General features: G+C 40.4%; 2 protein-coding genes across 5 annotated transcripts in view; both read left to right on the top strand.

Annotated features, from left to right (window-relative positions):
- The window catches only part of LOC124641496 (protein 4.1 homolog), a 77,556-nt gene extending 59,084 nt beyond the window's left edge, over positions 1-18,472 (top strand). For 2 of the 4 annotated variants that reach the window (XM_047179574.1, XM_047179578.1), the window contains 10 exons: positions 21-121; positions 3,495-3,591; positions 3,769-3,833; positions 4,124-11,101; positions 11,313-11,534; positions 12,209-12,307; positions 14,128-14,214; positions 14,633-14,761; positions 15,240-15,350; positions 15,711-18,472. In XM_047179574.1, coding sequence (XP_047035530.1) covers positions 21-121; positions 3,495-3,591; positions 3,769-3,833; positions 4,124-11,101; positions 11,313-11,534; positions 12,209-12,307; positions 14,128-14,214; positions 14,633-14,761; positions 15,240-15,350; positions 15,711-15,782 — 7,961 coding nt within the window. In that variant the 3' untranslated portion in view covers positions 15,783-18,472. The remainder of the gene's footprint in view (positions 1-20; positions 122-3,494; positions 3,592-3,768; positions 3,834-4,123; positions 11,102-11,312; positions 11,535-12,208; positions 12,308-14,127; positions 14,215-14,632; positions 14,762-15,239; positions 15,351-15,710) is intronic. The other 2 variants (XM_047179575.1, XM_047179576.1) reach the window with 2 other exon arrangements.
- Positions 18,473-22,945: 4,473 nt separating this feature from the next.
- Positions 22,946-27,169, top strand: LOC124641493 (pancreatic triacylglycerol lipase-like). Its single transcript, XM_047179570.1, has 7 exons — positions 22,946-23,155; positions 23,518-23,611; positions 24,028-24,185; positions 24,441-24,563; positions 24,912-25,154; positions 25,497-25,686; positions 26,592-27,169. Exons 1-7 carry the CDS (start codon positions 22,975-22,977, stop codon positions 26,749-26,751), a joined length of 1,149 nt encoding a protein of 382 aa, XP_047035526.1. The 5' UTR covers positions 22,946-22,974; the 3' UTR covers positions 26,752-27,169.
- The last annotated feature ends 114 nt before the right edge of the window (positions 27,170-27,283 follow it).

The raw sequence follows: 27,283 nt of genomic DNA, 5'->3' as shown, positions 1-27,283 counted from the left end.
TATCTTCTTAATATTTTCAGCTCTCGCAGCCGGCGACAAAGATGAGTCCATGCCCCCAGACGCGGCGAAACGCCACACCATGCCGCCCCAACCAGCGCCGCGACCCACCATCAAAGACAAGGTATGTTATATCAACAGTATGGTAACCATGGTGATAGATATAGTTCTATACTTGGATATTAAGTAATAAGCATGTTTGTAAGTCGTGGTGGGGTTGCCAATACTGCTTTAATAAAATATAATTAAAAAAAAAATACTGCATGCAACTACACTGAAAGCCGACCCCGACATCCTTTGCAAAAGGCTAGCGAGATGATGATGAATACCAACGAAATTATGACAGTTTACTGATAAAGATAGTTGGAAACTAGAAAAAGTAATTTGTGGGTTTTTAAGTTCGAGTGTTTTGATAAAAACTGGGTGTTTGGCAACCCTAGAGATGAGTTCAGTCGGATGTTTAGTCTCAAAAGAATATTAACCTGTTCATGTTTTTAACATTTTATAGTACCAAGAAAAATATTTCTAAATAGACCTGTTTTTGAGTCTGTCAAGTCCTGAACGCATCTCAGATAACATTGAGTAAATTCAACATTTAGAAGATGTTAGAAAAAATATCTGATTCCTAAATGTTGAATAACTGAATGTGCAACTTAACTAGTGTTTATACAATTGTGATTAACATACGGACGGCGTGTACCTGACGATTAGGTAATGCAACTAATTGAGTGATGATCTCAGACCCACTGCATCTCAGAATACTTTATCAGTTTTATTACTAAAACGTAAGCAGCTCAAACAGGAAATGAATTCATATTAGAATATGATTATGTGATTCAAGATGCAAAACATTGAGATAAAAAGTCAATTAAAATTATCTTAAATTGCAATGCTGATCTAGATATAAATCAGTTTGAAAATTTTAGACGAACATAATATGAAGATGTCGGTTGTTTTTTTATTACAATAACAATGTACATAATTGATGACTACAACGATATTTAAAGATTTATTACTAACATATTCAGTCACAATGAGACATCTCAGGGTGACTTTGATATCCTCAAATAGTTCTATCGTCACGTACACGTTGTCGTACATACATAAATATGTAAAACTTAGTTCTAACCACTACTTGTGACATCTAGAGGGCATGGAGACATATCTTCATAACACTGAATATCTTCATAACGGCTATTTTCAATGACACCTGTAGATTTTGACACTAAAGATAAAATTTGATATTATTTAATTTGATATAAACCTATAGTAAAAAATGAATCCGCCTTTTTCTGTCGTACTGCAGGGCACAGGCCTCTTCTCATACAAGAATGAATTTTAAGCAGTGCGCAAAAAAAAAACTGGTGGTCCAGAATCGTTAACAGAACATATCTGCATCATCAGTAAAAAAAATTTTTTCATTATTTTGTCCGCCCTAAAATCAGCAAAATATGGATACCCCAACTATTCTTACGCGCGCCGAGTGGAGCTCCGTCAGTAAACCGGTTTCGCGTTGCCGCCGTGCATACTATGACGACTGTGACCGTACTATCGGTTACAAAATAAACATCTTTCGATATCAATAACTTTTCTTTTTTGTACTAAAACAATACAAAATAAAAATATACGTATCTATAAAACTTATTTAACTATAAGTTGTCAAATTTTGCGCTCTGGATAAAATTCATTCCTGAATAGAGAAGGAATGAGCTCGTTTTCTTTCTCCGTCAAATATTTATCTCTATCACATACAACAGCACAGCCAGCTATTACAATATGTCAAATTAATCTAATAGATTTTCAACGTTATCTCTAAAGTATAAGGTTCAATGTTGATCAGTTCATAAATCTACGGATGTATGTGTTATTGAAAATAGCCAACACTAAATATGTCTGTCGTACTAACAGTAACATAATATTCACTGAACAACTATTGGTATTGGTTTCATACTTAGATGTCGTTTTGTCATTTCTTACTAACGTCATGTTTCATTATGACTTGTGTTGCCAGATATAACAGTTTTTTTCGTAGTTCAGCTCATTTATAGAATTGTTAAGTCTAACAATTTATAGTTGACAGTTGTTTTTATTCCTATTGACTGTAGTATATCTTTTAATAAATGGAACTAGTCATGTGGTTCGTAAATGCCAATGCAATATAAAAAGCGTTAAGTCAGTTTAGAGAAGTAAAGCAATTTAACCCTCTGGTTGAGAAAGAGTTTTTTTGTAGTAGAGTAGGTAAAGGGTGGCCGGTATATTTATGTTTCTAAGAAACGCTCTCAGCGCTGATGATGAAAGTTTCGATATTTGGTCTTAATTTGAGGGGTCGAATTCTCAACAGCAATCTAATACCTGGCTACCCGTAGTATAGGCTCTGTATGTAGTTTAGTATAATATATCTGGCAAGACAAGTCGGTGAGTAACGTTCCGCCCCGCACGCGGCCGGACAGCTGCGGCGGCGCTCGGGCGGCACGGCCAGCGCCTCGTCCGCCTCCTCGCTCGAGGGCGAGTACCTCGCCGACAAACACGACAAGGTGTGAGCACTACACCCGCATACAACTCGCCCTTGGATCGCGTCACCCGCCACCTTGTCACCCTGCACCCTGTAACCTGGTCATCCTGTGACCTGGTCACATCTTTCACCCCGACATCCTATAACCCGTTACTCAATCCTTTCGTCACCCTGTCACCTTGTAACTTTGTCATCTGTCCCCTGGTATCCTATGAAACAGTTATCCAGTCACTTCGTTACATGCTTTAATGTCACCCAGTCACTCCTGTATCCCGTCACAAAGCGGTCGCTATGTACAGCTTAAAATATTGGGTCTAAATGTTGTCAGCTTGTAGCAAGTGTCCCAATTGAAAAAAATGTTAAATATGCTGTTATTACGTTATTGCGTATAAGTGGTTATATCTTGAATATCGTCTTTTCTGGAAGTTAAGGTTGAAGATTTTTACTATTAATATTTTTTGGTGACACTTGAGCTCAGGTTACTGACATCGGTTCAAGCCAAATTGCGCGTTTTTATTTAGGCTTTTGAGCTAATATGCTGAGACCAAAATTATTTTCGCATTAGCTGGCTAAAAAGTTTAGTTTAAGCCTTAGATGGTGCAGTATTTTTTCAAGCTTTCTAAATAAATATACGTAGTTGTACTTTCAATGATAATCCCGGAAAATCCACCTCCGGTCCAAACTCCGCTACATTTGTCTTGTATAACCTATCCGTTTTTCATTTCCCAATAAGACTTTCACTTCGTCAATCACTTCTATCTATTTCTTTCTTTGTACAATTGTGTGATGCACTGTATTTATGTAGTTATTTTTCTATATTTAGCTATAATATGTATTTATTGCACACTGCTTACTAATAAAATGTATAACAGCTTTCTAATCTTATTTCTCTTATGTAGATGTCCAATGCCAAATGAAGCCATGTAAAATCAAAGCCAAATAATATCAGTCTAATATAGTGTTATTTTTGTAATGTGTTCGGTAGAAACCGCCACCCGGTGCCGTCAAGGTGATGCCCACAGCACCTCCCGACAAGAAGGAAGAAAAGAAAGTGGCTGAACAGAGGAAACCTGCTGAAAACGGTATGTACCTAGAATAGAACCTATATAAATGTTGACAGAATCACCAACGAGTCACGGTTTCATAAGGATTCACATTTGTGATATTTTAATAAGGGTTACTACTCAAGTATTTGCATAATATTTATTAATCTTTAGTTAGTAAACATAAATGAAAATTTTATTATCTCTTTATTTCAGGCACAGACACGACGAGCGATCCGGGTATCACGAACAACGTCGAGACGACGCCCAAGAAGTCCAAGGTGAGTTCACTCAAGTCATACTGCAATAATATTCCAAATATTCATACAAGCAAGAATGGTAGACTCAAAGCATTTTATATCAATTTTGTGACGTCAAAAACAGTAGAATTTAGTGTATCATACAATATGCTCAATGTAAATATGAATGTTAGTCAGCGCAATTAGACTTGCATGGTGCATAAAGCAATATGTCCTATTTTATTGGCGGTCGCATAAGTCTACTTATACAACGAGCACTGTTATATTTTGTTAATTTTTATTTTTTGTTTCACCCCTCCCTTTCCTTAAAGACCGGCGGATTCGGACTGTTTGGTGGCCGAAAGGAAAAATCGCCAAAAGAGGAGAAATCACCGAAAGAGAAATCTCCAAAAGAAAAGTCTCCCAAAACTAAAGATAAGAAAGAGAAAGATCCGAAAATTAAAGTGGCCGCGCTTGACACGTCGAATGACAGTTCCAACCTCGATAGTTCACTTGACAAGAGTCCCGCTAAGGGTGGAGACAAGCCTTCATTCACCAAACCTTACGAATACACCGACACTGAGAAGAGTCCAACACGCACCAAGCCCTTCATTCAAGGCGCCTTCAGTTACGAGAAGGAACCTATCTCCGAGGAGAAGCAGCGGGCGTTAGACGATAGCCAAAGCCCTACCACAAGAAAGGCTGGCCTCGCATTTAACTATGCTCCCGGCGAAGACAGGAAGGTGGCCGAGAGTGCAGAGAAACGTAAAACACCAGAAGACCCAAGCAAGCTTAAAACGCCTGGACTTGATTACGTCCAGTCGGCAGCTTTGAAAGAGCAAGCGAAGAACCTTATCGACCCAACTCTTGCTTTACTTGACTCTGAAAGGTCACATCATGAAGTACCCACGGCTGTTCCGGTACTTGCAGCGAAGCCTGAAAACGAGATCCAAGTGGTTATCATCACAGGCCGCTACAACCCCAAGTCCAAGAAACTTGATGACGCAAATGGTACAATTCTCGTCACTAAGGGAACGTTGAACAAAGCCAACGGAAAAATCCAGACTGATAAGGAACTTATCAACACTAAGTCTGGACAAGTCAGTTATACAGACCCCGCGACCGGCAAGCAGGAGGTTAAAAACGGACACGTTGATAAGTCCGGACACATTCTATTTACGTCGGGCGTTATTGATCCTAAGACCGGCAAGATTGATCCAACATTGGCCCAACAGTACTGCTTCGTTGAAAGGTCACCAGACAAGATTGGAGCTAAACCTGGTCGTGATGTTGACTTGGTGGTTATCACAGGCAAATATGATGGCAAGAATAAGAAGTTGGATGCTTCGCATGGACACGTCGATGTGTCTAGAGCAGTCGTTGGACCAGACGGCTACGTTGCATCAAATTACGGCGTCATTGACCCAAGAACCGGCAAAATTGAATACATTGAACCTAAAACAGGTAAAGAAGAACCCAAACAAGCATACGTTGATCAGAAAACAGGCAACATTCTGGTCACCACCGGTGTCTTGGATCCCAAATCTGGAAAGGTCGACTCTTCACTCGGTCAGCAATTCAGCATAGTCGAAAAGGACGCGACTAAAGCTAACCGTGAAGTCAGATTAGTAGTCGTTACAAGCAAATATGACTTAAAGTCCAAGAAGTTAGATCCTAACTTTGCCCACGTTGACTCTGTTAAGGGAGTCCTCAGTGGCACTGATGGCAAGATTTACACTGAGTATGGTATCATTGACCCCAGAACTGGAGAAATCCAAGTCACTGACTCCAAGACAGGTAAACAAGAGACCAAACAGGCTACAGTCGATCCCAAGACTGGAAATATTCTATTACTTTCTGGAGTCATCGACCCAAGGACGGGAGAACTGGATACTTCGCTTGGACAACAGTACAGCATTGTTGACAAACCAATCGACACCTTTGGAAGCTGTTCAGGAAAAGAGGTTCAAGTTGTCGCAATCACAGGCAAGTTCGACTCGAAGAGCAAGAAGTTAGATAACCCTAATGGATTCATTGAAACATCTCACGCTATCATTAGCGACAAAGACGGCAAAGTACATTCCAACTTCGGTGTACTAGATCCTAACAATGGAAAAGTTTACTTCACCGATCCTAAAACAGGCAAGCGTGATTCTAAACAAGCTATTGTCGACGCCAAAACTGGAAGCTTCATCCTTACATCTGGGGTCATTGACCCTAAGACTGGCAAATCTGATTCATCACTGGCTCAGCAGTTGACTGTAGTCGACAAGGACGCACCTAAGGGTATCCCTGAAAGATACGTCAACTTAGTAGTTGTAACATCTAAATACGATCCCAAGAATAAGAAGTTAGACATCACCAACGCACATGTCGACAGCTTCCCCGGCAAATACAGCAATGATGATAAAGTCATTACTGACTTCGGTGTTGTCGATCCAGAGACTGGTGACATCGTATTTACTGACCCTGTAACAGGCAAGCAAGAAGTCAAGAAAGCTGCCATTGATCCTAAGACAGGCAATTTGTTACTCACTTCAGGAGTTGTTGATCCTCAAACTGGCAAAGTTGATCCCACTTTGGGCCAACAGATTACTGTCGTAGACAAGCCTAAAGATACGTTCCCGTCGGTAGCGGGCAAAGAAGTCCAGCTTGTAGTGATTACAAGCAAATATGATTCCAAATACAAGAAGTTGGATAGTCCTAATGGACATATTGAGACATCTCGGGGTATTGTGACCGCTGACGGTAAGGTCCACACCAACTTTGGCGTAATTGACCCCAAGACTGGCAAGATTGACCATGTCGATCCTAAAACCGGTAAACAAGAGATCAAACAAGCCGTCGCCGATCCTAAGACCGGGCACTTGATCATTGCTTCAGGAGTAGTAGACCCGAAGACAGGAAAACAAGACTCTTCGCTAGCACAACAATTCGCTATTGTTGACAAAGATAGAGTAGCACCCGAGAGATGGGTCAACCTTGTGATCGTTACGTCAAAATACGATCTGAAGAACAAGAAACTAGATCTTAACAACGCTCATGTCGAAAGCATCCCTGGCAAAGTGGGGGCTGATAATAAAGTACACACAAAGTTCGGTGTCGTTGATCCCAACACTGGTGACATCATAGTGACTGACCCGGTCACTGGCAAGCAGGAGGTTAAGAAAGCCTCTGTTGACCCTAAAACCGGCAATCTGCTTCTTACGTCTTCAGTTGTTGACCCAGTTACAGGTCACGTTGATCCCACCCTGGGACAACAGATCAGTGTAGTAGATAAACCGAAAGATCAGTTCGCCGCTGTTCCTGGTAAGGAAGTACAGTTGGTTGTTATCACCAGCAAGTATGACCCTAAGACCAAGAAACTCGATAACCCCAACGGCCATGTCGAAACCTCTCGTGGTATCATCGCCCCTGATGGCAAAGTACATACTAACTTCGGAGTTATTGACCCCAAGACGGGCAAGATCGAACATGTTGATCCTAAGACAGGTAAACAAGAGATCAAGCAAGCAATTGCTGATCCTCAGTCGGGACATTTGATACTGACAGCAGGAGTTGTCGACCCTAAAACAGGCAAAACTGACTCCAGCCTTGCGCAGCAGTATGCTATTGTTGACAAAGATGCGCCTAAAGAGAGATACGTCAATCTCGTCATTGTTACGTCTAAGTATGATCCTAAGAATAAGAAGCTTGATCTTACTAACGCCCATGTTGATTCTATTCCCGGTAAAATTGGCGCTGATGGTAAAGTGCATACTGAGTTCGGAGAAGTTGACCCGACAACCGGAGATATCATTATTAAAGACGCAGTCACTGGTAAACGTGAAACTAAAGTCGCTACTATTGATACCAAGACCGGTAACTTGTTACTTACATCGGGAGTTGTCGATCCTCAGACAGGCCAAGTTGATCCTAACCTAGGACAACAGATCAGCGTGGTAGATAGACCGAAAGACACCTTCACACCAGTTCCTGGTAGGGAAGTTCAACTGGTCATTATTACGTCTAAGTACGATCTTAAGAATAAGAAGCTTGACAACCCCAACGGTCACATTGAGACCTCCAGAGGTATTGTAGCCGCTGACGGAAGAGTTCACACCAACTACGGCATTATTGACCCGAAGACCGGAAAGATTGAACATGTAGACCCCAAGACCGGTAAGCATGAGACGAAGCAAGCGGTTGCTGATCCCGGCGTAGGTTTCAAATCTGGCAACCTTATCCTAACCTCAGGCGTTGTGGACCCCAAAACTGGCAAACCAGACTCATCGCTCGCTCAACAATTCACGATTGTTGAGAAAGAGACGAAGCCTGTTGAAAGAGAGATTCATCTCGTTATCATTACCACGAAATACGACCCGAGGACAAAGAGGATTGATCCCAGCCAAGGTCACGTGGACACCATCAGCGGTGTTCTCGGAGCTGACGGAAGGATTCGAACTGCAGTTGGTATCGTTGATCCAGCGACTGGAGAGATCGTCGTCACTGACCCCAAGACCGGCAGACAAGAAGTCAAGCGAGCTGAGGTACACCCTGAAACTGGTCACATGGTCTTTACAAGCAATGTCGTAGACCCCAAGACTGGCAGAGTCGATCCTACGCTGGTTCAGCAATACAGCATTGTTAACAAGCCAGTTGTACCTTTCACGAAGCCAGCTTCCAAGGGTGAAGTACGCCTTGTCATCGTCACCAGTAAATACGATCCTTACACGAAGTCTGTTGACGCCGCCGCCGGTAACGTTGAGGCTGCTAAAGGCTACGTCAGCGCTGAAGATGGAAAGATTCACACAGACTTTGGTATCATTGACCCTAGGTCCGGACAAATCTTGTACAAGGACCCGATAACCGGCAAACAAGAATTGAAACAAGCTGATATCGATCCTAAGACAGGAAACTTGATCATTACAACTGCAGTGATTGACCCCAAGACAGGAAAGGTCGAACCTTCGTATGCTCAACAGTTGAGTATTGTCGATAAGCAGAATGTGTTGTCCAAGGCAGCGCCAATTACTCAGAGATCTAGCGTGTCTCCCGCTAAGCAAGTACCGTCGCCAGTGAAGACACCGACGCCTACACCTGTTCAGACTCCTCTACAATCTCCCGTGCGTACCTCTTCACCTATCACCAGCTACGCGCAGAAGTCTTCTCCTCTCACGCCAACAATGAAGGCGCCAGTCAAACCAACGACAGCACCTCCAGAACCTCCCAAGAGGAAGATTGTCAAAATCATGGTCATCTTTACCAAACTCGACCCTAAGACCAAGAAACCTGATCTTAACACCGCTGAGGTAGAACATCTAACTGGTATCCTTGATCCAAATGGCTTGATTGAAACTAAGTACGGAGTCATTGATTCCAATACCGGTAACATTGTCATCACAGATTCTGCTGGTCAAAAGCAAAGCCGCGATGGTTACGTTCTGACTGAAACCGGACAAATCTTCATCAATTCTGGTGCCATTGATCCGAAAACAGGAAAGCTTGATCCAAACTTAGGCATGATTCTTAGTGTTGCTAAACAAGAGGACCCAGTGGTTGAGATCACCACAATTACAGGACCTATTGACCCTAAGACAGGCAAAGTTGATATTGAGAAGGGCACAGTGGAACACACTAAAGGCAAGGTTGATGCCGAAACTGGTCACATCTCTACCAAATACGGTGTTATCGATCCTTCGAATGGTGTCATATTCGTAACAGATACATCTGACACTAAACCCGTTCACATCGATGAAAATAACGGCCTAATCACCATTAGGGGTGTCGTAGATCCTAAGACTGGCAAACCTGATCCTAACATTGGACAAGTTATTGTCGTTGGTACACATATTGACCCAGTAGTCGAAGTTACAACATTCGTGGGTAAATTGGATACCAAGAAGGGACTTATTGAACCCAAACATTCCCTCGTGGAAAGCAGCACAGGTCAAATTAACCCCGACAACAACAAAATCGACACCAAGTACGGACAGATTGATCTTGTTAAGGGCACCGTCACATACAATGATCCTAAGACAGGTAAATTCGAGAGCAGAGAGCTCAAGGTGGACCCTGTCACTGGTCAGTTCTTACTGAAGACGGGACAGATCAACCCCAAATCTGGCAAACCAGACAAGGATGTTGCTAGAATGATCTGCTTGAGAATCATCAAGAACAAGGTAGACCCCGTATCAGGTAAACAAATCGTATCTAACGACCCCAAGAACGTCAAAGTGGATCCAAAGACCAACCAAATTTGGATTGCTGGACCCAAAGACCCAGTATCTGGAGAAGTTATCTACACAGCTGGTCAGGTCGACCCCATCACCGGTTACATCATCACAATATACGGTCGTCTGGACCCCAAGACTGGTACCATCGTTAGGACACACGATGTTGACAAGTCACTCATCAAGGTTGATCCAGTCAACGGACAGATCTATACAGCGACTGGTGAAGTGGACGAAGACAACCACCCACTGTACTCCGCGTCTCAAGTCGATCCCAGCACAGGAGAGATTTACACAAAGCTTGGCAAGATCGATCCCCAGACAGGCAGGCTGATCATTATTAAGATCTTCATCATCACACAGAAGGACGACAAAGGACGAGTCAAGGAAGTTGATCCCAAAGAATGTACCATCGACGAAACTACAGGCAGAATCATCACAACAAAGACAGTGTACTTGTACCAGATCATTGATCCCATCACTGGAGAAACTATCGATGTCGACCCCGATGACCCGAGGTTGAAGGGCGCGAGAACAACTGTCACACAGACCATGACGTTATCTGGCAAGATCGACCCCGTCACCGGCAGGATTAAGACTGAATACGGAGACATTGATCCCGACACTGGTGACATTGACCCCAGCACAGCCGTCAGAGACCCCGTCACCGGACAACTGATCCTACACTACTCACAAATCGACCCCTCACACTTTGAAGACAAGAGCGGCAACTACACGATAGAGAAAGAAACACAGGATCTTCCCGCTAACATTGATATTCAGACAGTCAACACGCATAAGTTCTCCACTTTCGGCAAGGACGAGAGTCCGCTGAGAGGAGACGAGCCCAAAACATTCACAGAGTACACGACGAGCGAGCACATACGGCATCAGGGCTACGTGTCGTCCTCCACCCCTCTTTCCTCCAAGATCCCGGTTTCACAGCGCTCTAAGAAGACGCCGACCCCTCCCGTCGTGGTGAAGACCACGACCAAACAACTCCTGACGAAAAATGACGAGGGCGTCACCCACAATGTGGAACAGGAGGTGGAGAACCTCGGCACCGGCGAGGTCACCTTCTCCACGCATACCAACAAGGTGCGTTACATCTACTCATTTTAATTTCCAATAACCGGCACACGACGCCACCCCGATTTTATTTTTTCATGTTGTTTTCCTTTTTTTTACTTAATTTGTACAGCGTGTGGCCTAATTTTTTTCTCATCGTTTTCTAAGCTTCACGGCTTACGTAGCATCAATGTTAGTTTTTCGTGTACATAGTAAATGCATGGTAGTGTAACGTAACTAGGCGGAAAGTTTGGAGCCTGCGGAGGGCGGCAAGAGTCCGTACGTGAGGGCCAGGGCTGTCACCACGCGGACCGCGACCACGCACCACGACCTGGACACACAGGCGAGGACCCAGCAGTTGGAGGAGAAGACCGTCGCACACACACTCACGTCGTCAGCCACCCGGCACGAACAGCGAGTGCTGACCCATGAGCTCAAGACCATGGTCACCACTGGCGACCAGGTACGCACACATACATAACAACTAAAGCAAAATGGAAGCCATTCTCATTGTTTTAATTAAATCATTAGCATGTAGATGGAGTTTTATTTCATTACTAGTTTGACTTGATTTATTTTCTCTTTGGTTTGTTTTATTTTATTTTTCAACTTAATTTTTCATTGATGTTTTGCTTGACTATGGCAGCTTTTGAACACGCGACAAAATGTTGAAATGTTTTTTTCTTATGCTTGATTCGCGCGACGCTTACTTCTTTGCAATGCAATGAAAACTCACGGATGCACGAAAGCATGATAAGTATCGTCGCTTAACCACAAATAAACTAGGTACCTATAATCGAAATAAATATAAAAAATATTGAAAATGTGAAAAAGCTGTCATATAAATTTTAATTGCATGTTGAATTTTGTTCTAATTACATTGTTTTTTCTTTCTCCCCATCCCATATCAACATCGAACGGACTTGACCCGGTAATGCATCTAAACCGAACTATAAACCGGCATGACATTACTAAACATCACGTGGGTACACCACAAACCTCCAACATTCATAACACCTTGGTTTTTCCATGTGTTAACTTCGCCAACGTTTGGCACACTCATTGGTAACCAACATTGGTTGACTCTTAACCTTATGGCCCACTCACGAACTTGGTCACCAACATTGGGTCACGCAGCTGACTCGCCGCGGCTCCGAATCATCCCTCAGCAGTGGAGACTCGGGAACTCCAATAGATTTCGATGAGGGCGCCGGCGAAGGACATTACTACGTCACGGTGAGTGTAACAGCGAAATAAGCGATTTTACCGCTTATTATGTGAACGTCAGCGCTTCTTTTTGTTTAAATTGGACTTTAATGGAGAGGCCTATGACTGCGGGCTTCGAAGTCCGTTTTTTATTTTGGAAATTGAAATTATTGGCAAGAGAAACAAAATTATTTAGATTGGATTATATTAGTTTAATAAATGTTATGTAAGGAATTCAGAAAAATCAGCTTTACACAGTTTTCAAGGAGCGGGAGCACTTATAAAAGCACAAGTATTTTACCAAATAAAACATTTCAGCACTACACACCAATGATTACGAATATTATAATGAAATATGTATAACTAACCTAATATGTATAATGTTTATATACTTTTCAGGGTAGAGTAGAACGGTAGTAATGTGTGCGTGTGTGTGATTTCCAACCTTTCAGAATTTCTTAATAGATTTATCTATACCCACTGTAGATTTACGATACTTAATAAAGAAATTGTTTTTGTCCTTGAAAAATTGTGTATTAATACTGTGTGGCATGATTGTGTGAAACTTGCATTACGAAGCATGTTGCATTCCAAACTGTGATTGTCCTGCATTTTAGATACAATTGTTATATAATTATTTATTTTTAAACTAACAATTTTATACAACAAAAGAGGTATAGTATCGGGTTTACATTGTTTTTGTCAATCTTTTACTTCACTTTTAGGTTACTTCAATCTTTTTCTCCTCAACGTAAGAGACATCGTAATTTTTTTTTAATGTCTTCTACCAGGCAGAGACAAAGTTATATTATACAAATCAAATTATTTTATATGTATAAATTTCACTTTCTACTGTAAATATTGGACATGTTATGGACCATGTGATTAATTCGGGCATTATAAATAATGCCCGAGCATTATGAATAATGTCTAGCTTCATCGGGCCAAGTGATTAATAAATATCTTAACTTCGTTATTTATCACATTGCACGGGCATTATTATATTGCTACATGACAGTTGGGCAATTTGATAATAAAGTTATATATTACGCGGTGCGAGGGCGGGGAGGGAAGTACGCATGGCGTGACACGCTTTGACCAATCAGAGACAGCCATTCTTAATTTTATTTTATGTTATATTTTTAATATGACTTTCCTTAACATTTATATGCAAAAAATAGTGGATTTTTAAGGCCGAAGTCCTTGTGAGGAGGCGCCCGGGTGTCAACACTGTGCGGACAGCCCCGAGGACACGGTGGACCACACAGTCCAGGAGTGCCCTGCGTGGGAAGAGCACCGCCGGGTCCTAGTCGAGACTTTAGGCGGCGGCGACCTCTCGCGTCCGGCCCTGGTTCAGGCCATGGTCCGGGTCGAGAGGGAAGGTCTGCCGGGGCTGAGGGATTGTTCGAAAGACCGCGGCCCTGGTACATAAAAGGCCTACGACAGAACACGACGGTCAGTCAGTAAGAGTCTGACACCCTCACCGCTGCTAACCCACAGGGGGTCATTTGATGAAAAAAGGCAGAAGTCCTTCATAATTAATCCAAATCATGAGGCTGATTATTTAAGTGGTTTAATATTTAGTTTATTATAAGTTAAATGGCAATAACAATAAAAAAAATTGAAATTAAATATGTTTGTATCACTTTGCCCAAAAGGTCACGGGCAATATGTACAGTGCCCGGTCAATTTGATTATTTGAATAATTATTATCAAATTGCGCTCTCATATTGGGCATTTTTCATAATGACCGGGCATTATGTATACTGCCCAATTTATCACTTGGTCCATAACAGACACATTACATGACATTAAAAATAGGTTATTTTACATAATATTGGTATGTCCAGGAGCCGGGCTCTTACAAGACGACGACAACTACGACGGTGATGGGTAACGCGCCGTTCGGCAGTATGGTGCACGGCGCCACCACTAGGGTAAGTCACCTCTATTTATTGATCACACTAGGATGTTTTAGGTACTATGTTTGTGTGTCCGGAATTATTGACTCTATTTACAGTACATTTTGAATTAATTAGAATATTCTTTACTGGCTTCCGCCATTGGTTCGCCTTACTTGGATTAGGATAAAAAGATGCCCATAATTTCCCTTATTAATATATAGCCTATTTCAAGTAGATTTTTTTCTGAAGTAATCAGAAGTTCCTGAGATAAGCAAGTTCAAGCGCGTGCAAACAATGAATTTATTCCAGACATCAGAATTCATTCATCTAGAACAGTTGTGACATAGATCCATGGACCACCAAGTGCAATTTAATGTCCAATAGTCCAATCTTACTTCTACGATAAGTAACTTAATTCTGATAGGTATAATAATTATTTTCTTTTATACAGACAAGCACAGGCCCCGTAGTGACGGAGCCCGAGGAGACGACGGAGACGCAGGAGAGCGTGTCGGCGGACGGCGAGGTGGTGTCCTCGCAGACCATCAGCTCCAAGACGCGCACTGTCGAGACCATCACCGTATGTATTCACTTTATCCACTTCTTTCTTCGGTGTAGGTACCTGTTTCTTCTGGGTCAGATATACAGTGTAGCTCTTTGTAAAACACTGGTACTCCGCTGCACCTAGTGGAACTGGAAGCCGACCCCTACCTAGTTAGGAAAAGACTCGGAAGATGATATACCTATTTCTCCTTATCACCCTGTCACGCTGTCTGCATGTTCCTTCAGGCTTTACTCTGTCCTAAGTTCCCTTCCATTCGGCGACTCGACTTGGATATTCAACATTTCCACTCCTTCTTTCTATCAAACATTAAAATATAGAAGAAAGGCAGAAACAGCTCTGATCCTTGTTTCTTCGATACTTGACGACACTGTCAGAGAATACAGTTATTGGCCTTTAATAATGAAGCATTTTCCATTTATGATCTTTTAAAGACAAGATTAAAGTAAACAAGTCTAAATTATGCCTACATCATTTGTGTAATTGTTCATTGCAGTACAAGACGGAGCGTAACGGCGTGATCGAGACGCGCGTGGAGCAGAAGATCACCATCCAGTCCGACGGCGACCCCATCGACCACGACCGGGCGCTGGCTGAGGCCATACAGGTACATATACCTACATGATATTATTGGTCTTAACCGATCTTTATTGGGAATTTTTAAAAGTTGTGTCTGTGTTTTATCTAATTTAAAATTTTAATCTAAAAAGATTAAAAGCCTACTGTGTGAATGAAAATCAAATATACGCGCGTGGAGGCAGGGTAGTCTCTATTCCCTCACTTTCACAGTTCAATGGGTCTGCACTCCAACGTCGCCGAAAAGCGACAGCGCACTGCGCACTTCTCATAGTGATATTTGTATATATTACAAGTACATAGATCTTTACACAATTTCCAACCAAAAAATAACCGTAATGCAAAGTCTATGACTACAAGTTATTAATAATACTTTATTTACAATCTCCAGGAAGCAACAGCGATGAACCCAGACATGACAGTGGAGAAGATCGAGATCCAGCAACAAAGCACGCAACCCTAAGCCTCGAGCAACAGTTGCGCCACAGTTGCTCCACCAGGCGACGCCGTGTACAGCCCGTACAGCTAGATGTAAGCGATAACAATGCGAATATTAATCACTAAGTTATTTCAAACGAACATTTATATTGATTAATTAATAAAACGTTAATTATATTTAATATTTGATGTTGTCACGTCGTGCACTTTACGAGTTTGGGCGGGGGCTGTGTTCAAGTCGATAGGATTGTAGTCACGTACATTGATATGTATAATTATATCGATAATTAAGTAAGTGTTAATGTATCGATATGTCGATATATTCATAAGATTTTTATGATCACAATTCCTTGAAACTTCCAGAATGAATATGATTAAATAACTCGTTTTATATTCTCTGTCGATGGAGCCGCCTTCGCCCCGAGAAAATGCAATTTTATATTGTAAAATATTATCATAAGTATTGCAGCATTTTTCTTTTTTATATTAAGCTTAGGATATAAGGCATCCATACAATCCGGACGGCATAGGGCTTCGTAGAAATATAAATGTTGCCATAGTAAAAAAATATAAAGGTGTTTTTGTATTACTATATGGAAAAAAAAATCATTTTATGCCTTGTGTTTGACAAATCTGGCTGGATAATGTTTTAAAATAAATGTATAAACCTTGCTCAAATCATTAACGTATTTAGCTTCGATAATATTGAGTGAACAACACTGCCAGTATACCAGCCACTGAATCGTGAAAATATAATACACATTGTAGATTTTATAAATGTTTCATCAAGCTAGGCTTAGCCCAAAATATCTACTTTTTAATAAAAGCATTTTTAAACGTAAAATATGAATCGTATAGGTCTAAATGACTAATATCCAGCCAGGTTGGAACACGAGCTAATTTTCTATAACGGAATAGCTTTAAAATATTGTCACACGAGTTAGACCACCGTTTTTAGATATAAAAGAATACAAATTATTAATTTTTCTCCTCCCCTCTATTTAAATCGTCGGTATACAATGTAGTGCGGGACTAATCGGTTATCTATCGATACTTTTGTGATGCTTTCACGAAATATCGACAACTCTAAAAATTATTATGTAACGTTGTTGAAAAGATCTAAAAATCACTGTTGATTTATTGTTGAAAGAATCACAAGGTATATCGAGAACTACAAAAGTATATGTTAAAAAGATATATTATTGACGTGTTGCTATGGACTATATTATATCTGCACGCTCGCTATATTAGGTACAGAGCTGTTGCTTTATCAATAAAAAAAACTGTTTTTTTTTTTTTAAATCTTGGTTTCGATAAAAAATAATTATGGTATGATTCAATCTTTTGGAAGCTTATACGGCTTGACAATTGTCTATAATCTACAAAATCGCTAGCTTACTATTGACTATGTAACATTAAGTTAAAAAAGTGCTATATTGTTGTGTTGGCCGGCTGTGTACGTAGTGTTGCGAGCGATATTCACCACTAGGTGCTACTACTTAGGGTCTAGAGTTAGGTGCGTGTTAGTGGCAGCTTGGTGTCGCTGAGGCGAGGCGAGGGCCAGCGAACATTCGTTGCATTCGACAGTTCTGCTAACCAACGACATTCCATACTTCACAAACTTAAGTCTAGGAGTAAACGCTACATCATGACACAGAGTGTTTGTTTCTTTATTATTATTATTTGTCTTAAGACTTCGTCTGATTGCGCTCACTTTGCGAGCTCGTGTACAATAGTCGACCTATATGAATATATTGTTTAATATCGATTCAAATCCCTTCCATACGAAGGCAATTTCTGTCTTATCATGTACAGTGTGTAGTTATTTTCATAGTTTGACGATGATCGCACAAAACTATTGTAAGTGAACGGCTGAGAGCTCGCAAAGTCAACGCAATCCTAATAAATAAGTTGGAATGATACTGATATTGTACAATTTATTATTATTATACTATAATATTAATATATTTCATACACGCTAGACGTAAACATTATTTTGTATTAGAGTTTAAGTTTTAAACGCTGGTTTAAAATCAGATTTTATGTATCAGCGGATAATGTTTTGGTATATTTATTTCTTTCACCTAACTGTGACATCTGTGGCAACCAAAATGGCGGCTGATGATGTCATCGGTAGCTGAGTGCCCCAGTAGCAATATGTGTGGAACAAATAAATAGACAAAAACGTTATCTCTTTTTATAAATTTGACATTTTATTGTAATTTTGTTCTTGGATATGCTGTCAAATATGGATTAAATGAAATTATTACACAATTATTTGTAATCTTTGTCTATATCACCTAACTATGACATTTACGTTGATATTTGAGGTACAGTCCGCAATAGATGTCGATAAAAAATCACCTACAAACGGTGAGTTTGACATTTATCGACATTTATTTCTCGAGTGTACGCGATATTCTGTCTTGTGTTAATTTGCGACTCTACTTGTATTTCTTGTTTTGAGACAGACAACTATTTCAAATACCTTACATTTTTGTACGGAGACGGAAATACGGTCAAATAGCACTTTAACTCAGTGCTGTGTTGCCAATGTCAAAGAAAGTTTAATATTTTCGTCTGTTTCATAACAAAGTGTACAAGTTAGGGTGTTATTATATTTATTGTAGATGTTTATTTTTATATCGAGTGGCCCTGCTCCGTAAGCGGTATCGAGGAGAGTTAGGTATTACAAATAAACAATGCTTTGTTTTATCAATGACTTTTATTTACATAACCTGTTTGACAAGTTATAAAGGAGTCTGAAAAAATATTTCAAGTCACAATATACTTGGAATTCATTATCCATTAATAGAACACTTCCTAATGTTATTCCGATTATTAGTCAAGGAAATTAAATTCTAAGTTCCTTCATTGTCATAACTAGGAAGTAAGAAATTCTCCTTACTTTTTGCTTAAACTCATGTAATATAAATATTTATTTAAGGGTAAAAAATTAATCTAGAAATATAATTACGATGAATAACTTGAGTTTAACCTATGCAATCATAGTTCCGGAAAACCCTGAGCTGTTGCAAGTAGCCTAAATAATAGGTTTGTTCCTCACTTGCTTGAGAACTTGTCTAATCATCTCATTTAATAAAGAATGACGTCACTGTACAACAAAATAGAATCATTATGAGTATCGATATGATATAATACATGCTACTATTACACGAACCGGTTTGTCAAGTTCAATGGGAATTCTAATTTATAACCGGAGTCTATCTCGGAAAGGTATTAATTTAGCTACTTATCGATGTAAATTATCGCTTATAAAAATAATTTTCGCTTAACTATCGTCACGGGGGAATTCTCGAGGGAAGTTGGCGTGTTAAAAACTTTTGAATAGGCCCTAAGCTCAGATAACAGACTTCGGGAATAAAGGACTTCAGGATAATTTAATAGTGCACTGGAGATAGAGATACTACTTTTTATAAGAGTGCGGGACAAATATTTTGAATCTAATCTATCGATAACTTAGATCGATTATACCTACTATATGTAGATACAATGATGTCCTTTATCGTCCATGGTGATCTTCATAATTAACATGTTATCATGGAAATGTTAGCTATGAATTTGCACATGATCTATTAATAACATTTATTTTAAATCATCTTAGAATAATTTAGAACCGGAATTGTGACTATCTGTAAGCACGCAAAAAAGTGGAAAATAAATACAGAATAATAATTAATAGGTGTTTGGAAATTCTACGGTTCCTAATCTTTTTATAATCCTGGAACTATTACGACTTATTTATTTATTTACAGGCACACCAACAACTTATTTACAAACACTTTCACATATATAAGTTTACAATTGTAATAAGTCCTGCGTAAATATGTTAATTACAGGTGCGCACAACGTTCAAATTAAAAATACTTAACTTAAATTAAACCAAACCAAACTATGCATAACAAAAATAATAATAATAAAAAAAAAGAAGAATCGATAGTGGCAAATGACAAGGTACTGACAAATGACTTATAACTAGGGCTGCCATTTCGAATTTCGAAAAACCCGGACAAACATTTAAAAAAACCCGGACATTTGCCGTAAATCGCATTTTTTCCCCGGACGAGTTCGATTTTTTTTAAACAAAACAAGACCTAATTTTCAATATTACCATATACTTAAATTCAATGAGGTGCTTCCTTACATGAAAAGTCAGGGCCGTCTCTAGCTCATGTAGTACCTAGTATTAAAAGATTGTGACTTAATGTATTTCGAAGGTCATAAATAAGAAAGCTCATATGGAAACTGGGAGTTACCTTCTTGTTAGTAATAGGACTTTAAAACGGCGCTACATTTTTGATAGGCTAGACAAAAAAATGTTGAAAAATAGAAATAACTGTAAAGTGAAGTTGCCGCGAGCGTAGCGAGCGCGAAAATTTTTGAGTTTTGGGTCACTAAATATAATAAAAAAAATCCGCAAAGTGAAGAAGCCGCAAGCGAAGCGAGCGCAAAATTTTTTGAATCTTAAAAAAAAAATTGTGCCAAGAAAAGAAGCCGCGAGCGAAGCGGGCGCGAAAATTTTTGAGTTTTGGGACACTTCGACTTCTGCAGCAAATGCTTGTCTATTTGTAATTTTACAAGGTTAAACTTCCATACAAGGCAAGCAATCTCATGTATATTATGTTTTCCACTCGTAGTTAATGAAGGCGGGGCAGGCTAGGAATTGGCTTGGTTGGTGGATTTAACGATTGTTATTGAAAAACCTGTACCTATGACTTCTTATCCTCTCAAATTGAGTGATCATCCTCTGAAATCTGCTAGCTCTAGGCCTGGGGCCCGATTCTCCTAAGTTAATATTGTCAAAATCGAATAGAAATCGAATCGAATATGATCGCAATAGCAGTTTTAACCATATCGGGCATTCTGCTACTAATAAAAGACCAATCGTATTCGATTGACATTTGATTGGTGTGCGATTGGTCTGCTATTTTGGTGATTTTGGTCTATACGGTAGTTTGCTGTACAATCATTTTGCAATCGTAAATCATTTGCAGACAAAATGATTCATTATTGAATGACAGAAAAGGATAAAAATGTTTATTTCAAAGAAAAAATAGCGGAATGCCACATACGCTTCAATCGTAATCGAGTCGGGATTGGATCTCAGTCGAATCGAGTCGAACGTGAATCGTATGACGCTTAAGTAAAATTAGGAGAATCGGGGCCCTGTATGGCGTTGGTGTGGGCGCTCTGCGGCGCCCGGGTTATTCGCATACCCAGCACCATAGATAGGTTAAGACGACCCTGTGAAAAATGTCCGGGTTTTCCCCGGACACTTCTTGAAACCCCGCCCGGACGGCCCCCGGACGGCCTCCAAACGAGGACAAATCCGGGGAAACCCGGACGGATGGCAGCCCTACTTATAACTTACAAGTCATTAAATAACCTTCAGACTCTGGGCTGCTTTGTAGTTTTCTTAAAACTCACAGAGCGCTTTCAGCCGGAGTCGGGAATCGAACCCGACACCTCGTGCACAGCAGTCGCGCTACGCGTCTGCTTTACTAGACCAAGGAGTTGATCGAAGATGCCTACGAATGCCCACGTCAGAGGCCTTCAGGCGGATTCGAGAAAATTCTGACACTAGGGCCTATCCTTGAGATTAATTAAAACCTTCAGCTCACTCGATAAGAAGAACGCCAACTACCAACAATGCACTACAGGAGGGCAGCCATGAAGTAGGTAGAGGTACACGCACATTGTTAAATAAAATTCCCATGAACTACTTTTGGGTTCTAGTTTTAAACTAACAAATAAAGATAATAATTCAATACATTTGCATTTTTCTACTACCAACTCTAGGTAAAGTAACTCTAGGTAGATAAAAACATCAATTAAGATTGTCTTAAATAACATACTGCTGAAATAAATATGTAGGTATGGAATCTAACACTCGAGTTTCGTCTATTTTTTTCCAGATAATGTTGCTAATATACATAGGTAGTGTGTAACGTGAAAATTGTAACGACTGAACCAACACGCTGTAAGGTAAGGAATTTCCACTAAATTAGTATTTTTTTGTCTTTATATGTATTTCTTGAATAGCATCTAGAATGCAAATGTCAGTAAATAATTTCTTAAATTAAATATAATTTAGCGTTAAATGAAATAGTTGTATAACTTACTACAGCAATTAGACAAGGTTGGTAATTAGGATCTCAGCTAGTTTCGACTTTACCGTTTTCAAAATTGTGTGTGTTACAAGTTAATATTTACCTAAATATATTTACTTACTTCTGTGAATTGAAAAGCGAGATTTACCGACCAGGATGTCCTATAAAGATGGTAGAGAACGTCCGTCACGGGTCAAATGAATTGGATACCAGTAATTGAGTTAAGAGGTCTTGATAGTTAATAAAAACTGTTAGGTGCGTATAAAAAGCTCATGTATTATATTAATATATTACCGTGCGAATATTAGCTAGATAGGTACAAGGTATCGTGTTGGGCAGTATATCGAGAGTAGTTCCGTGGGTTTGTGTCGTCGGAGTGGCCGTGGATCGGGCCAATACCACAGATCATACGAACCAATACGTCGTAAGGTAATAGTTTTCTATTGTTTACATAAATTACTAGACTTTTGAAGGGTTTACCTAAGGGTTGTAATCATAGCGTAGTGTCTATTGGGGCCTGTGGATGTGAACTAAAAAAGTAACTAACTACTACCTAATATTTTCCTTACATCCTCAAGCAACAACTTTTTCGTGTTAATTTTATTATCTATAAATATATTTTTTTTTCTGCAATAAATACAAATACTAGCTGCAGTCTGCATGCACTATAGTTACCGGGTAAATGAATTATTTTGTACACAATCTCCGGCTGTATGTTATTTTTAATCTGAATGAACAGTGAACGTACGAAGTATGGCATCGCGAGATTATCTTTTAATAGCAAATCTCAAGGATTTAAAATTAACATATTTGTACGCCTGATGCCCTTTTAAATGAACAAAAAAATTTAAGCAAGAGACCACCGGTCTGCTAAAATGTTTGCTACAAATAGTGTAGGTACCTAACTGTTTGCTAGAACGAGTAGACCAGCAGAATCTAATACAACGTATAAAACTAATTTCTAAGAAGGTACCTACACAGGTACTTGTTCCTAATCAGTAACATGATCTCACATGGAAAAAAATATAAGACACCTACACATACAATTTTGCAGGAGAACAAGACCTCTTCATATCTGACTCCACCATGTCACGGCTGGTGATCATATCACTGGTCTGCCTGTGCACTGTGACTGGTTTCCATAGAGTATCTGCTGAAGCTGAAGCTGACTCCTTCAAGGACCGGATAAGCAAGGCCTTCGCGAAGGAGGTGTCTGCCATCACTGACCCTCTCGCCAAGACCATTGTGGGCGTCGGCTTCAGTCAATGTAAGTGGGAGAATCAGAAACGAGCTTGAAATCCAGACTCAGATACCCCTTAGAGATTCATTGAACATCCTTGGTAATCGTTACGGGTAGTCAGAAGCCAGTAAGTCTGATGCCAGTTTAACCAAGGAGCATTGGGTTGCCCAGGTTACTGGGTTGAGGAGGTCAGATAGGCTAAGGCTAGGCAGTCGCTCCTTGTAAAGCACTGGTACTCAGCTGAATCCGGTTAGACTGGAAGCCGACCCCAACATAATTGGGAAAAGGCTCGAGAGATGGTGAGATTAGATATAAGTTCCAAACTTCAGCCCTTTCCTAAGCTGTAAGTATCAAATATTTGAGATTACTCCTATAAAATTTCCCTGCAGGCAAGTTCGTGAAGAAGTTATTCGGAGTGGACTACGATTCGATTAGTAAGAGTGAGCCCAACTTGAGTGAACTCAAACTTACCTTTATCACCAGGTGAGCTATTTATTATTAATAGTAAAGTTGTGAGCATATTATTTGTTCCAGAGTGAGCTACGTTTTGTTGTCATAAACCTCAAGAAGACAGAAGTACTTTGTTTAGATTCGAATGATGATCAGAAATAATTTCAAGTTCTTCCGCTACCCTATTATAACTTTATCCTGAAGGGTGATTACACATTTTATTTAAGCGAAAGTGCATGCATATGTAACACGTGGAATAGAAAAGTTTATTTCTGACACTTATGCGAATAATAGACATGAATATTAGATACAGGAGGCCCGTGACCATGGATACTGTAAAGAATGCGAAACGTCGGGATTAAATAATTTTACTATAACCGCGATAATCCGTAAAAGTCGTGTTATTTAAACTTGGAAATGTTTAAATAATGTTATTCCGGTGTCCTCAGAGAGTTCAACGTGACGTACCTCCTGGGTGCGGCCCACTCACTGGTGCGCGCGTATTGGCTGAACCCGCGTCTCCCGCTCAAGATCTACATGCACGGCTTCACCGATGACCCCTCCAAGGGTAGCTTCTCCAGTCTCAGCCAGGCTTTCCTCAAAAAAGGTATCAACTATCAGCCGACTAAATCTAGGTACTGCGCGCGCTCTACGATGAGTACAAGAATTGCAGAGAGATGGAAAGTTGAGCTAGCGCATTATGCCACGGTGCCAATGAATTTGTCATTGGCATCTATCTGGACATAATCCGATGATTAATGATCAACGCTCAATCCTCCTCCGTGTGAGAGGAGGCCTGTGCCCAGCAGTGGGACGATAAAAAGGCTGTAACTATTCTATTCTATGGTGACGTCTTCCTCAGGTGACTTCAACATCTTCGCTTTAGACGCGAGCTTCCACATCCGCTCGCTGTACCTGCGCTCCAGCACCATGGTGCGCTTCATAGGCGAGGAGCTGGGCAAGCTACTGGCGGCCCTGGTCCAAGGTGAGTGTTGTACAGAACACTGTATTTTAGCACGTGTGAGAAGAAGTTAGGTATTCACAAGAATGTTAAATATTTATTTAGATGTGGTGGTCAATGTATAGACTTGTTAGTGATTCCAAGATTTTTGTTCTGAAAGAAAGAACAATAAGTTTAATTGCACGTGTAAAAGACGCATATACACTTAAACAATATAAATATAATACCTAGAACAAAAACCAATGAAGGAGAAAATATTTTACGGTATATGTATGTTATCTGGTGGTCAGATGTAACACACGGTGTATCTGTGTTCACACACATTCATAAAAAAACCTCAAGTTTCAATTCAAGTACTCAATCCCATTTCAGCCGGTCTCAACCCCTCCGACATCCACTTGATCGGGCACAGCCTCGGGAGCCACATCTCAGGGTTTGCAGGCAAGTCCTTCACGGCGCTGACCGGCCACCGCGTCGGCAGGATCACCGGCCTGGACCCCGCGGGACCCTGCTTCTCTGACGTCATTGAGACCTTCAGGCTGAACGCTAATGATGCTGACTTCGTGGATGTCATTCATAGTGATGCTGGCGTGTTTGGCGTTGCAGAGTCTGTTGGTGAGTTGGATATGAGTATGCTTTGCAATCATTGGAAGGTAGTGGAGTCAGCAGTGACCCTGAGTAAAGATTTCCAACTGAATATTTGCCTATTTAACACGCTTACAATAGCTTCACTTGTAACTATGTACCTATGTAAGAAAATCTTGGAAACTTCATTTGACCCACTTTCCGGTCTTCGATTAGTCTGTAACCACCAAACCGAATTCAGGAAGCGTGGTGACTAAAGCTCAATCCTTTTTTGAATAAGAGGAAGCCTGTGCCCAGCAGTGGGACGAAAAATGTGAGCAATAAAAATGACTTTTATAAAAGAAATGTTAAGAACAATGTTATTACCTGCAGGTCACGTGGATTTCTACCCAAACGGTGGGTCTCAGCAGCCGAACTGTTCCCCCACGGATATCTCATGCAGCCACAGCAGAGCATGGCTGATATTCGCGGAGTCGGTGGTCAGACCTCGCGCTTTCGTCGGCGTTAAGTGCGACAGCTGGAACGCCTTCAGGGAAGGCCAGTGTGATTATCAAGATTTGAGGTAAGAGGCCGAAGCTTGGAATAGATCTTGTGTAGAATTGAGAGATTTTTTCAAAGATCTAGCTAGAGAAATGAAAATTTAAACCGATTTTGTTTTATAAGATTATAGTTTTCCACATAAACAGAAAGAAGAAAAGTCGTGGTGGCCTAGTGGGCAAAGAACCAACCTCTCGAGTATGAGGGCGCGGGTTCGATCCCAGGTCAGGCAAGTACCAATGCAACTTTTCTAAGTTTGTATGTACTTTCTAAGTATATCTTAGACACCAATGACTGTGTTTCGGATGGCACGTTAAACTGTAGGTCCCGGCTGTCATTGAACATCCTTGGCAGTCGTTACGGGTAGTCAGAAGCCAGTAAGTCTGACACCAGTCTAACCAAGGGGTATCGGGTTGCCTGGGTAACTGGGTTGAGGAGGTCAGATAGGCAGTCGCTTCTTGTAAAGCACTGGTACTCAGCTGAATCCGGTTAGACTGGAAGCCGACCCCAACATAGTTTGGGAAAAAGGCTCGGAGGATGATAGTTTTCCACATAAATATGAATAATGTTAGTGTAAAATTTCTTCTGAAGCATAAGAAAATCACTATAAGCTGTGCTATTTCGAAATCTGGTAGCTTGGTAGTTTTAGCAATGTATTTCTCTCGGTCTCGACTCGAGAATGGCAAGGTAATTAAGAATATATTATCCATGGTGTGTTTGGACTGTAAAAAAGGCTATCACCACTATTACCCTTCAGTAGGTTTCGGTGTAGATAAGAAATACCGATTTTACCTCACTTTCAAATAAAATTTACCTACCTACCATACTAACTGATTTTTACCTAAAATAAATTCCTATACCTCTATAATAAACATGTTATAAGACAACAATCATACTTGTGTGTTCATTGTGTGCTGTTATTGTTGTCAGTGTGATGGGTTACGGGGCACGCACCGGCGCGAGGGGCGCCTACTACCTGCAGACGAGTGACGAGGAGCCCTACGGCCGCGGCGTCGAAGGCATGCGCTTCATCAACAACGACGGGCTCGTCAAGAACTTAGCCAATGCCATAGGAAAAGCTGCGGGATAGTCCATAGAGAACCAAGTGTGAGACGGACAAGAAGAGTTCCTGAAATTGTACAAAATGATGAACAAAGAAAGAAGAAAGAAACACCATCTATTCATACAAAGCTCGTTTCTGTAAAGAGTTCCTTAAAATATTTTGATAATTCTTCTTTAAAGTATTTGTTTTTATAGCGGATAGAACAAGACATCTTCTGTGAACAATTCAATTCTTCTTTGAATTTTTCTGTTCACGAGATACATGATAGTGACAGACACACAGTGAGGTTTTGTTTTAACCGACGGGTACGGATCCTTAAAAATGTTTATCCGATCATTGCCAGACTTACCTGATTGATACCTTACCGAAGAAACCAGTGCTAGGCATTTCGTTTTAAAATGTATGTTTTAATTAGCTATATTTTTATTAAACTTTGTAATTAAAAGTTATGTGTACTTTATTTACCTACAGCCTTCCACTCTTTGTCCTATCGTTTGTCCTATTTCAAACTGCGATTACCCTAAAAAATTTAAATCCTACGAAATTAGAAACAAGAAGT

The sequence above is a fragment of the Helicoverpa zea genome, chromosome 22, assembly GCF_022581195.2.
Source record: "Helicoverpa zea isolate HzStark_Cry1AcR chromosome 22, ilHelZeax1.1, whole genome shotgun sequence".
NCBI classification, from domain to species: Eukaryota; Metazoa; Arthropoda; class Insecta; order Lepidoptera; family Noctuidae; genus Helicoverpa; species Helicoverpa zea.
This window is presented reverse-complemented; position numbering and strand designations above follow the sequence as displayed.